At 43.8% G+C, this 13093-nt stretch overlaps 1 protein-coding gene across 4 annotated transcripts in view; it reads left to right on the top strand.

Moving 5' to 3' along the window:
• LPP (LIM domain containing preferred translocation partner in lipoma) overlaps positions 1-10363 on the top strand; it is a gene marked incomplete at both ends in the record, with an annotated part of 195997 nt that extends 185634 nt beyond the window's left edge. For all 4 annotated transcript variants that reach the window (XM_079539517.1, XM_079539518.1, XM_079539515.1 and 1 more), the window contains 3 exons: positions 5609-5787; positions 8119-8239; positions 10235-10363. In XM_079539517.1, the coding sequence (XP_079395643.1) occupies positions 5609-5787; positions 8119-8239; positions 10235-10363 (429 nt within the window). The remainder of the gene's footprint in view (positions 1-5608; positions 5788-8118; positions 8240-10234) is intronic.
• Positions 10364-13093: the final 2730 nt, after the last annotated feature.

The raw sequence follows: 13093 nt of genomic DNA, 5'->3' as shown, positions 1-13093 counted from the left end.
AGCCACTGAAAACAGCAGCCTGCAGGGCCTGAGTCTACACTGTGTAGTTGTTGGTAGCTGTGTGCTGGGCTCAGACCCACATCATACTGGTAGTGTTACAGCATTGCCAATGTAATTTATTCCAGCATCTTCCCTCCCCTCTCCCAGCAAAACAAACTATACTACCTAAAGAGTACCCTCACTGCTCTCCACTTTGGCTGAATTAGGGGCTTTTTTTCAGGGTATTTCTGGCTCTTTGCCCCCCCCCCCTCCCCCCCCACCCTCCACTGATGCAGTTCTGGGCAATATGGCCTAAATATCAGATTCAGTCAAGATGCTTCCAGGGCTTCTGCTTGCAGCACCTTCAGCTCTGAGAGCTGGGGAAGGTCAGGAGAGCTCAGGTACTGCTCGTCGTGTATCCAGCTGGTAAGGTAAGGGGAAAAGTTAACCCACACACACCCAGGTGTTCTCAAATGTGGAGGAAGGAACTTCATGCCAGCCGTTAGGGAATTAATTTTGTTTATTTATACCAAAGATCTACCCATTTGTGGAAAAAGATGGGCAGATAATCACTGGGGATGGCTGGGACCTCTGGGAAGAGAAATGGGGGCCTTGGTTTTGAATGTTTGTTTTCTAGAAAAAAAATGGGGAGAAAAAAAAAAAAAAAAAAAGGTCTTGAAAGTGTTGAAATGGCATCTTGACACTTAACCCCTCCACCGATGTCTGCTTTGTATTTAACTTATAATCCAGCTCTATAGTTGCAGACTCAAAACCTAAATGAAACCATTTGAAGTGCAGTGTTTCAACTGACCTGATCTAATTTGGGGTTTATACGTTCAGCAGACGTTTTGAGATTAAAGTGTTCTGTCTTCACTTAACCGTCTTCGTTTAAGTATGGAAATATTTTCAAGCCTCAAAATTCATCCCACGATGGGGAAAATGTCTCCCGCTCCTCTCTCCTCACAGTTGGAGGAAATGAAGGATGGAGTCACAAGATTTAAAGCAATTCTCTTACCACACTTTACTAAGTTACAGTTCAACTACAGCAGTTGACCGTGTGCCTGTTTTTAGCTCAACAGTCACTTTTGGTTCCCGCAGCCAATACCATCTCCTCTGTGCAGTCCCTCCAAAAACGTTTCTTCTGTAGTGCTCACAAAGCAAGTTCATGTCCCTGTGCATGAGTTGCCAATATAATTTATTCCAGCAACTTACCTCCCTTTTCCCAGCAAAACAGGCTAGCCCATCCTCATGTCTTTGTGTGTGAGCTCTGCTCTGTCTGCTGCTCGCGGTGCAGGAGAGGTTATGTTCATTAGCGCTCCAGATGAATTGCCAGTACATCAGAAGCAATGAGTAATCTCTGTGTTTTTTCTTCTGTATCCATTGCTAGGTCATTGTGGGAGGGTCCTTCTGCTGCACCATATTGTGAGTTACTGCTGTCACCCAACATTTGGTCCTGGGGGTTATTACCTAGAGCATTAGGAAAGCAGGATGCTCTGCACGCTGCCTGCCTGTCACCACAGCTCAGTTCCTGAAGCTGTTTGCCAGCTCTCCATCTGGGATGTTAAGTTTTCAAGAGGGGATTCAGCCACTTCCCACTTTCAGTCTCTGATGGCTTTTGCACCCCAGAAGTGTTTCCCAGCAGACTGAAATCTCACTTTGTTTCCCACGTTTAAACCCACCATCTGCAGAGCAACTCCCTTTGGTGTCTGCTATTTCAGAGAGGCCAAGTATTGCTGTAGGGAGTCTCTTCAACAGTTTCCTCACCACTTAATGTCAAATATGTGTTCACTCTGTTGTTGATAGGGCTGCATTTAAGCCTGCAAGTTTTTACCCACAAGCTGCTCATGGGCATCTTCCTCAGTTGTTCTTTGCCTGCGTTTTAGTGTATCTTTGCTTGGATTCATTTCTCTTTACAGATACATTAGGGTGCATTCAGATTGGATATTAGGAAAAGTTTATTTGCAGAAAGAGTGTTGATGCACTGGCACAGGCTGCCTAGGGAGGTGGGGGAGTCACTGTCCCTGGAAGTGTTCAAGAGCCGTGGAGGGAGGCACTGAGGGATGTGGTGAGTGGGCATGGTGGGATGAATTGGGGTTGGACTCGTTGATCTTAGAGGTCTCCTTCACCCATTATAACTCCATGATTCATTATTCTCCCCAGGTGACATCTTTGCTGTGGATGTTGTGCTCACAAGAGGCCTAGACCCACACTCAGTCTTCAATGTGGGACCAGCTTTCCACTTTGAAATGCATTATTTCAATTGTTCTTTTCCAGCCTCCAGAAATTAGATTTGGAGACTGGAGTGTCTCAATAAGGAAGGCTACTGCCTGCCTCTTAGCCAAAACATTGGGAAAATGTGGTAAACTTCCGCCTCAGCCCATCCTGGACTTGTGGGCTGTACTCTTATGACATGAATTGACCACAGTGCCTAGGTCTGGTGTTCCATAGCTGGTTCTTACCTTTCTTCTCTATGCCTTACTATGCTGTTCTGTGTAAGCTCATCAGATGCACCCTGGGGCTGATAGTGGCAGCTCAGGAGAAAAGGTAAAAATCAGTGCCGTCGTTTTATTTTTCTTCATCTTTTTTGGCTTTGTGAAGGCCTGGAACTTCCAGGAGGTGCTAGGAGAGTTAGCTAAACTGTGAAAGAGAGCAAAATCGAGAGCAAAATCCTAGAGTGATGGCATTCTCATCATGTGCAGAAATACCTTTGTGCAGATTGTTAGCTGCTGGGGCTGCATTTAGGCATGTGGGATAACCTGATTACAGAATCAGAGAAAACCCTGTTAGCTCCGCAGGCCAAATCCTGCCTTACAGCAACCTGATGTCAAATGGGTGTGAGTCGAGGAAGCTTTCCCTTTGGCATCGTGTGGTAACACCTTGAAGAGAAGGGTTTGAGCCAAGGATATAGCAGGGAATGAGGCTTAAGCAAATACACTCCCAGACAGGGAGTGAACCAGAGTCTGAATCTAATGACTTTGTTTTTCCTCACTGGTACAGACTTGGAAGGATGAAAAGAATTAATTTCTCAGGTCTGATTTTTGGATTGTACAGAAGGTTTAATCAAGAGTTGGTTAATTTAAACCGCTTGACATGCTGTGAAAATGTCAAATGGTGCAACTGAGCAGCGATTTGGGAGCAAAGACTTGTGTTTTCTGAAGGCATAACCCAGAAACATGATTACCTGCTGTTATGGTCACTGCAAAACTCCCACCGAAGCCAGCATCACACGAGATGTCAGACAAGATGGCTGGGATGATCCCTTGCAGCCTGAACTCTGTCTCTCTGAGATATGTGAGTAGGAGTTGCACTGGATCTGTAGTGAGAGCATTTCCAGGCCGTGCTGCTTGGGGATGGATCGCAGCTGCTGGTTTCTGCTCTGCTCATGGTACCAGGGTGGTTGTGCTCAGCTTTGCTGTCAGCAGAGCAGCTCTCCATATGCAAGTAAGCTGTGAAATTCCTGGTTGTGTTGTGGGTGCTTAGTGTTTATTGGAATTCAGAAGACTATTAGGCAAGTTCATGGGGGGAGCATCCACTCAAGACTATTAAGCAGAGAGGTCGAGCTGCGGATCAGGAAGCCCTAAGCCAGAAATTGCTGGAGGCTGGGAGCATGTCCTGAGGAATTGCTTTGCTCTGTTTGTCCCGTTCTCATTTACCCTTGGCCTCTGTTGTTGACAGCTCTTGGAAACAAAGCAAGCAATGACTTGGTGAGGCAAATGCTCCATACCTGCAAGTTGTCATAGATGATGCTTTATGAGTGATGCAGTCTGCATCTGCAGGTATTCAGCACTCCTTCCATGGTGGTACAGAGAAAGCAGCAGGGATATGGACTGAGATGATGTGATCTGCTTATGCAAAGCAAAATGGTATATTTGCCAGGTTATTCCTCCAAGTGCAAAATTATTGACCTTGCTTTTTCTGGCATACCAGCTACTGTTACAGTGATGATGATGGTGACAGCAACCAGACAGAAAGGCCAGCAATTATTCTTTCCTGCCCACTATTACAAATCATGAAGCAAAATCCAGGCTGAAACCAGTGCTAGTCTGGCTGCGTTCTCTTTACAAATGTAAATGTTAGGCGGTTCTCATATGGGTTTCAATTCAGGACTTTTCATATCAAGCTTTCCAGAACCAACCTTTTTGATCTTCTGATATGAAGCTGTGTGTATACGTTTGTATCTTACCAGTGATTTGCAGCCCAGAGATAACATCCAATACATATGTGTGAGTGTAGAAGTAACCTTTCTGAGGGTGATTCATCTCCTGACAGTACATTTTGGCTGTACATGTAAGAACTGGATATTGCCCCTGAGAATATTGGCTCGAAGAAGCAATAGCAGTGTGGTCAGTCAAAGTACTATTTTCCCTTGGAGTTTTGTTGCATGAGGAAAAAGAATAACTTCAGCCTTCCTTTGTTTGTCAACATGATCTGCCTTTCAGCAGCTTTTTCTGTTTCTGTCCCATTAAATGTGTTCTTTTTTTCCTGTCCTCATATCTGTGTATCTCAGCCAAAATCAGTATTATAACCATAGATATTCTGCCTTATCCAAGATTCAAACATTAACTGATAACATTTGATATCTTCAGGTGCATCAAGCAAGGATAGTGAGTGAAATTCATTCTTCTAAGCTCCACTGAAATGACCCAAATCATTGCCATAGATTTATTGATAGTGTTTATCTGTTTTGCACCTTTGATTCATGGCACATGTGTTTTGGGTGCTTGGTTTGAAATAGCAACTTGCACAGCTGGGGTCAGAAGTGTCTCTTGGGCAGCTGTTTGGAGCAAAACTACTCTGGTGCTTCTATAACCGACTACAGGGATGAGTGAGAGTTGAAATGAGACGAATTGCTCAGTGTAGCCCACTTGAAGGGTGTTTTACTGGCTCCAGTGCTTTAGGAGCAGGCTGGCACAGCTACGAGGTTGGCATACCTGTAAGGCCAGGAGGATGGCTTTGGAAATAGCATTTTAGTCATCATCTCAGACATTGGGAGATAGAGATAAATGATCACATGAAGTCATCCTGAACTCGTGCCCATGCAATGCTGTTGTTCCTGGCACTGTCTTGTTTACTCCTAGAATTTGACAGAAGTTTTCCTGGTAGGAGAAGAAGATTAAGGCTTACTTACCAGACAGATAAGGATTTCTTAGGGTGGAGTAGTTAGGGTGTCTCTGTAGAGCCCCAGGAGCGTGAGCTCTAGCTTTGCACTGTGCTTCATGGAGGTTTTGTCTGATAACTCAGCTGCTAAAAGTAATTTAGACTGGGCAATATGGAGGCAAACATGCAGAAACTCCAGCTGCACAACTTCCTCATGTGTTCTTGGCTAGAGAACTTCAGTATCTCAGATACATCCACCTGTTAGGTCATCCCTGATCATTTCTCAGAGCTGTTGAGTGAAGGCTGTGATTTTTCTCTCAGGGATTACACAGCTTTGCATTTTCACGTAATACTAAAGACCTGATCCAGGCCCCATGCTGTTAACATGCTCTTTGTTGATTGTATTGCAGTTATCTAGAAGAAATGAAAGCACCTAAAGCTGCTGAGTAGCAGTAGCCTCCAGCCCGGCTGACCTTTATAAACATCCTGCTGAGATGGAGCTGACGCCTGCGTGTGTTTGTTTTGTTTGCAGAAAACACTGGAGCAATGCAGTGTATGCGCAAAGCCCATCATGGAAAGGATCCTCCGAGCTACCGGGAAGGCCTACCATCCCCACTGCTTCACCTGTGTCATGTGCCATCGCAGCCTGGATGGGATTCCCTTCACCGTGGATGCTGGTGGGAACATCCACTGCATCGAGGATTTCCATAAGTACGACCCAAGCTGCTCTCACTTGCTTTGTTTCTTGTCTGTCTCTCTTGTCCCTAAAAGTATTCCTTATTCTCTCTGACTGTCCAGAAAGATATGAACCCTCTGCCACTTCCTCTGAAGACTCTACGAAGTAGTTAGAGCTTTACTTCCATCAGGCATAGTGTGGCATACAAGATTAACTGGTTAGTGGCTGGTAATGCTTGATCTTTGTCTTGTGTAGATCCGAATTTATGGGTAACCTCTGTGCTCATCTATTTAAAATGCTCTGCAATCCTCCCTGCCTTCCCCGAGCTCAGCATGTGCACGTTTCTCCTTGGCTGTACCTGTGCTTCCACATCAGTGTCTCTCCCTTTCTTCCACCTGAGCAATTAAGAGAGGTCCTGTGCTGTTGCGCTCAGCAGGTGTTTGCTTACCATTTAGAGGGATCTAGGTGGCCACAGGACACTCATCGTTTCTCTTGTTTCTGGTTGCTAATTAGCTTTTAAAAGCTGCTAAAAATACAGCCCTGCTAATAATTTATGGTGAAACTGCCATTTAAAGCAAGTTGAAAGATATAGTTGCAAGGCAGTTCTGTTGCTGCCATGCTACCACCCCCATCATCACATCTAAGGAAGACATGTAGATATAATCAGAGCACAAATGTTTCCACTGTATGGAAAAGACAGACACGTTACACCCCTCAATTAAAAGAGGAAATCAATACTGACAAATGTGAGTTTACATCTCAACCATTTATCTCTTAATTTCTAAGAGGGTAGACTTAATTTGAGCCTCGTGACATCAGTGTGTGGGCCTGAAAGCTCAGAGAAGCAGACTGACTTGACAGAATGGAAAGCAGCCACAGTCAACTTGCATGCTAAAATCCAATATAAGGACATTCCCTGTAGCTCAGATAAGTTGGGTTAATTGACAGGTGCTGAGGCGGCTGTGTGCTGTCTTGCTTTTCTGTGCCAGCAGTCATGTGTAACATAAAATTTGGTCCTGAACAGAGGCCCAGTGTGAGGCTAAAGCATCAGTCATGCTCCTGAAAGATTTCCTTCCAACCCACTTATGATTTGGAGACTGCTTCTTCCCCAAGTCCTGGAGCCTTCAGGAGAAAGAGTGGGAGCAAGAGCTGCTGTCCCATCCTGAAGTCCTTTGGCTGTGAATAAATCTGGATCTTACAGCCCTGAGAGCAGGAAGTAGGAGGCTGTCAGTCCAGGCAAAGGACGTGAAATTGCTGAGTGAAAGATTGAGGGGGGAAGATAATGGGAGCAGCAGAAGAGCTAATGGAACGTTCAAAACGTCTTAAGGCTTCCATGTATTTAGCAGCACTTTGGCCAGTCCCGTTTTAAGTGGTCAGTGATGCCCTCCTCCTGGTCTGGAAGTTGAGTGCTCGACATCTTGTGCATTGTTTTGATAACAGCACTGTACCTGAGGTCCACACTGTCTCTTAGCTACCTCTTTAGCTTGGGGCCCACAGAAGCGCATCCACATCCCTTGAAATCTGCAAGAGTCATTTCTGGGTCGCTGGACTTAATATTTGGCTTATAATGAATTCCCCACAGCAGCCTGGACAGAGAAATGGTGAAGTATTTTTAAACACCACAGTTGAGCTAAATGGCACAAGGAAGCGCCTGCATGAAGCAGCATATAATTAACTGCCATTACAGCTCCGGTCATATCATGATCCATGTAAGTTATTTTTCAGAGCGCCCGCTATAGCCACTGTTTAATTCATTTTTTTGTTAGATCGCAGCTGCACAGGCATCTTTCATCTGCTGCCAGAGAAATTAATATTTTTCTTTATTCCTAATACAGATAGATTTTAATTTTTTTTCTAAGCTAGTTAATTCTGGGGTGGTTTCTGTCACAGACTGGGTGGCAGAGTCAATCTTTCCTAGGCATTGCATAGGAGAACGGTCTTTGATCTCCTTGTGTTCTGATGTTTGCCATGAGCATTTGCCCTCTGTCACTGCGTAGCCCGTGACCCCAGCTCTCATTAAACAGCAGCAGATTCTGTAGGTATAAGTTTCTATTTTTTTGTGAGGAGAAACTGCTGCCAGGGAATTGGTACCCATAGGTTTTGAACCAAAACAGCGAATAATGACTCGTCACAGGCTAAATGTTCCCATGGATGCCCACTTAGCTGGGAGCAGAGATCACCACTTCTCATGGGCAGCTGCAGAGTACAAAACCAGAACATAGCAAATTAGGGAGAAGGTTGTATGGTGGACAACATGAGATAGAAAGAAAAGGCCTGTGCTCCTCTCGATCTCCAAAGTGACCCTGAGTCAAGCCAGTCCTATCGCATAGTGAAGACACCACAGTCTGTGTCTCTTCCTTCTTCAGGAAATTTGCACCAAGATGTTCAGTGTGTAAGGAGCCCATCATGCCAGCCCCAGGACAAGAGGAGACTGTACGCATTGTCGCCCTGGATCGTGACTTCCATGTCCAGTGCTACCGGTGTGAGGTTAGTATTCTGATTGCACGAAGGAGAGAAATCAAAGGTTGGTATCATTTCATCAGCACCTTATGTTATGTGCACGACAGGCGAACTCTGTTGTAACACTGTCTCTACTGTCAAATTACTTCACTGACTTCAGCATGCAAGGAATTTTTCCTCATTTATATCAGTGCAAATTAGAAGAAAATCAGGTCCCTTGTTTATAACAGGTTCATTAGGAGAGCAAGAGAATGTGACTCAGTTAATTAGAGCTTAATATTTGAGAACATCATAAATTATAGCTTGGATACAAATGTTGCTCATGTTTATATTCTTAAAATGAAAGCTATGCATGTTAGAATTTGAGCAAGATTGTACAGGAAACTCAACATATGGCTCTGGGTTGAAGAATTTTAATGGACGCATAAACATGATCATTCTTGTTTTGTGCAGTGCTTTTTGTGGTACTTTCCTTTTCAGTTTCATTACACACTTCATATAATTTTGATGGTAAGAATCTGAAGACAGAAGAAAAATCACCTTAAAGCAATTAACATGTGGGAACAGCTGTGTTAGGGAACCTTCAAGAATTCTTCAATGCAAGTGTTACTTGCTGGATAATATATCAGGCAGATGGCAGAGTAAGAAAATGAGACCAAACGTATTTCTTGTCGCAGTTGCAGGTTTTAATAACCAACTGGAAAGAAGGATGGACTGAGGCTTAAAGGTCTAGGCTGAGACTTGAGGCATCTGGTTCACTTCAGTCTGTCATTGGTTTCCAAGGTTCAACTCATTACTTAGGCCTAGTTTTTGTAAGGCATTTAGGTATTCGTACACTAAATTTTGCAGAGCCTAATTCATCATACAGGATGTCCCCATGCTGGCTGTTGAGATACCTAGGCTTCATGCACATGGATGTCAGAGGACACAGGCACGTAGCTCCTTGAAGTCCAACATAGGTCCTGCATCAGTACGTTGTTAGCTTAGAGCATCATCTCATGGGCAACTGAACAGCTGCAGATTTGACCTTAAATGCTCATGTGGATTTGCTGGTCCAAAGATTGCTAAGCTATCATCTCTGCATAATGCGACTCTGAAAGGCGCTGCATGTTAGTAAGACAACAGATGAGCTGGTAAAGTACAGCAGTTCTTTTTCCAATGTCTGAAAATCCTTCTGTGTTTTGGCACTCACCACCATGTGTCTCACCTATCTCAAGTGGAGCAATAGCAGTCTTTTTTTTCCCTACCATTTCCTTGCCAGGTGTATTTACAAAGAGAGATTTATGATAAAGAGACATGGCCACTAAGCAAGCTGTAATCTTCTCATTGCAGTTCCATCAGCAGTTTGTTCCCAAATGATTGTCTGATCACATAGAGAGGAGTAATTCCCAGTGTTCTAGCAGCTATACTTGGCTCTATATGAGGCTGAAGTGTCAGGGGCAGATTTGGGGCCTTATAGTGAGATTTCCACTCTTCCTATCTCAGTGATATCCTCCTTTCAGCCTCAGCCTTTTGCACCAACTGCAATACAAACATACAATTCTGGTTATGGGTGACAGGCAGGGAGTTTGCTTAGCGGTCACCCCTGAGAAAAGGGTATTGCAGCTTTGTGGCATCAACTCATCCAAAGGAGATTACCTGTAGTCAGATATTAGTACCAAACTTCCTTTCCAGGGATGCTTCTTTTTTATCTTTTTTTGCAATAATAAATATGTGGTTAAGCTTGATGCTTTCTGCAGTGCTAAATACCTTTCCTTCCTCAGAAATGTGAAGGGAGTAATCTCCTTTTATTTTCAATTGGATTAAATTCAGCAGACAGCTTGGGAACCCATCTTCTCTGCAGCATTGTCTCTTATCAAGAAATGTCTTAATCGTGAAAGTCATCACATGCCTCAGCTTCGTGCTTTGCGCTGACTCAGGGTGGATCCTGTTACAAGGTGGAGAGTAAAGAGAGCTTCTGTGCCTCATAGATTCTTCAGGTAACGTTCATATTTCTTATTTTGCTGTTTTCTGGTTTCCTAGGACTGTGGCGGCCTCCTGTCTGAGGGGGACAATCAGGGCTGTTACCCTCTGGACGGGCACATCCTCTGCAAGACCTGCAACTCAGCTCGGATCCAGGCTCTGACCGCCAAGGCCAGCACTGATCTCTGAGTACCAACTGTGACCCTCCCCAGGATGCCTGCTGGGGGAATTGCACAAGCTTTGCATGATTTCTTTCCAGCCTAGGGCCTGAATCTTTGTTTGTTTGTTTGTGTGTTTGTTTTAAAAAAAAGTAAAACTGGAAGGCCTTGGAGCAAGAGGGCGGTTCTGTGGCCATGTTCAGACTGCCAGCAACAGGCACCTAACTTAGGCGTGAGTCTTCCAAAGGGTGGCAAGTCTGACCACCAGCTGCTAAGTTATCTGCCTGTGGAAGAAGGTCTGAACTGGTGAAATGTGGCTGAGCTAGTTCCTTTTTCCAAGTTATTTTGGAAATCTGATCAGGTATGGGGATCTTCTTTGATTTTAATGGATCACCAGCAGAAGTAGCTCTACTGTCACAGAGGATGTGAAGCCAGTGTGAGAGCAGAACTAGCACTCCTCATTGCAACTCAAACAACACAACTTTGGCAGTACTGCACCTAAGGGTGTAGATGTGACCTTGAGCTTTTTGGGACACAGATTTGTTGTCTGTGTGTTTCTTCTTAGGTCCTTACTTGTCTCCATTCCCTTCCAGTTCTATAGTTGTTTTTTTTTTTCTTTTTCTTATGGAATTATATTTTTGCTATTACATAAACTTATTCAGTAGTGATGCTTCCAATTCACAATATATGAGCAACCACAGAAAGATGTGAGCTTGCACACACGCACACACACACACACACACACACACAATGTGCTTTTGATTTACTAGAGGTATAAGCCAATCATGTCTGCTGAGAAGGTCTTTCAAGGATCTGGGTCTGAAACACTCTTTAAAAATCCCAGTGGTTAAATTTAAACAAAGATAGACTACACAGAACTGCAGTGCAAAGCGATGCTCAAAAAAATCTTGTGCCACTCACTGTAGTGGGACCAATGGCTGTGCTGGCTTCTGGGTAGATATTTAAGCACTGGAGTCTTGTTCTGTTGTTTATTGAAATGGGAGGATTTTCCTTCAGCTGTAACAGGAACTGAAGCAGGGATAGACGTCTCTGTGAAGTTAACACGCATGGTCTGGAGCTCCCATTGGAAAAGGAATCTTATTCCAACAACGGCCAAAGAGCCGTGCAGTTGTTCAGTTTTTGTCTTAAAGCTGAAGAAGGTGTTAAACCCTTCTCTGTGCCATCCCAAAAAGCAAATGATTTTCTTTTTCTTTCATTTTCATCCCAGCCACTTATTACTCCTCTCTGGTGAAATGTCATTGCAGAAGAGTGCTGGGCCAGGAGCAGTACTTTCATCTTCTGTCCAGAGGTAATACATGTGCCAAGGTAAATAAAAAGCTGGGCAGAGATAACCTTTCTTTTTGTCATGTTGGTGTTCGTGGGCTTTTTTTAATTTATTTTTTTTTCACTTTGCTAATTAAAAAAATAAATTATAAATTCATGGCTCACTCTGAGCAGCTATAATATTCTTGTTCATGAAACCCATAATAACTAAGGTGCAAATTACATAGTGAGGGAGTAATTTTCGTATCACTGAATTGACATTAATATCTTATTTGCAGATGTAATCAAAGAGAATACCTTTCTTTGCACTTAACAAATTAAGAAGCAGAACTGAAACAGTTGCAGGCTGATTGACCATATTAGTGACAAACTGGGACTTTTCAACAGTATTAGGAGAATTTTTTCATGTGCCCACTGAAAAACAATGAAAATGTAGTGCTTTCATCTTCAGTCTCTATAACAGAAACCTGATACAATAATCCTAATGCTGGGGGAAAAGAAAAAAGAAGTTAGATGAGTTGGACTGATAGGAAACAAAGAAAAACTGAAATAGTCACCGCAGCTCCTGCAAATGGTGCATTTGTTTCCAGTTTAGCACTAACCTCTATGGAAGAGCCCTGTGAACTGTAATAGCTTTAGCTGTATACAGTAAATTCAAACACAGAAATACCAATCTGAAACCTCTGTTCCTCACATGGTTTGTATGTTTGCAGACTCCTTCGGTGTCAGGGAAGATTCCCAAAATTCACAGCTCAAAATGAATCCTTCTTTGTAGAAGGGTGGCATCATTAAGCAAAAGAAATCGTTCTCCACCATAGCGGCTGTACTGAAGCCGTTTGCCTTTTAATACTAGATTTCTGCCCTGGCCTTCAACAATTTTACTGCCTCAGACATAAACAGACTTTTTTGCAGGGCGACTCCTGCCAGATTCCATCTGGGCTCCTGCTCCCTGAACCGTGGCACGTAAGATTCTTCTGAGCTCGCTTTTTACAGGCAGCCCCTTCACACGGCAGTCAAAAACTCTTGCAACTAGTGAGTGAATCCAGTTTGAATTAACCCTGCAGGAACACCGGAGTTCAGAGCTAGGGTTGCTAATACTGCTGGTTTTACATCTCTGCAATCACAGGGGAGGACCTGATGCGTCCCAGCATACAAGAAGCCATTCATCAGGCAGCTCTGAACTTTGTTCTCGTTAGTGTTAAATCAGGTGGCTGATGAGACTCTCATTAATACCACTGGGGTAAGTGATGGAAACTAGCTTATGTATCTGCCTGCAGATGTGGCCTAGACTCAGGAGGACTGAAGTCCAGATCCCTTGGGCTTTTCATGGTCATGGTGTAGGCTGGAATTGGGAAAGTCGTATGGCTTCTTGTCCTTTGTACGAGAAAGCTTCTTTACAACTTCCCAGAGATGCTGTGAGAATTAAACTAGTCAAAGATTGGCCTAAACTCCTGATTTTGGAGTTTTGTTTTCTCCT

The sequence above is a fragment of the Tetrao urogallus genome (assembly GCF_951394365.1).
Source record: "Tetrao urogallus genome assembly, chromosome: 9".
Lineage (NCBI taxonomy): Eukaryota > Metazoa > Chordata > Aves > Galliformes > Phasianidae > Tetrao > Tetrao urogallus.
Note: the sequence above shows the minus strand (reverse complement) of the source record. Positions and strands in the feature narration are given on the sequence as shown.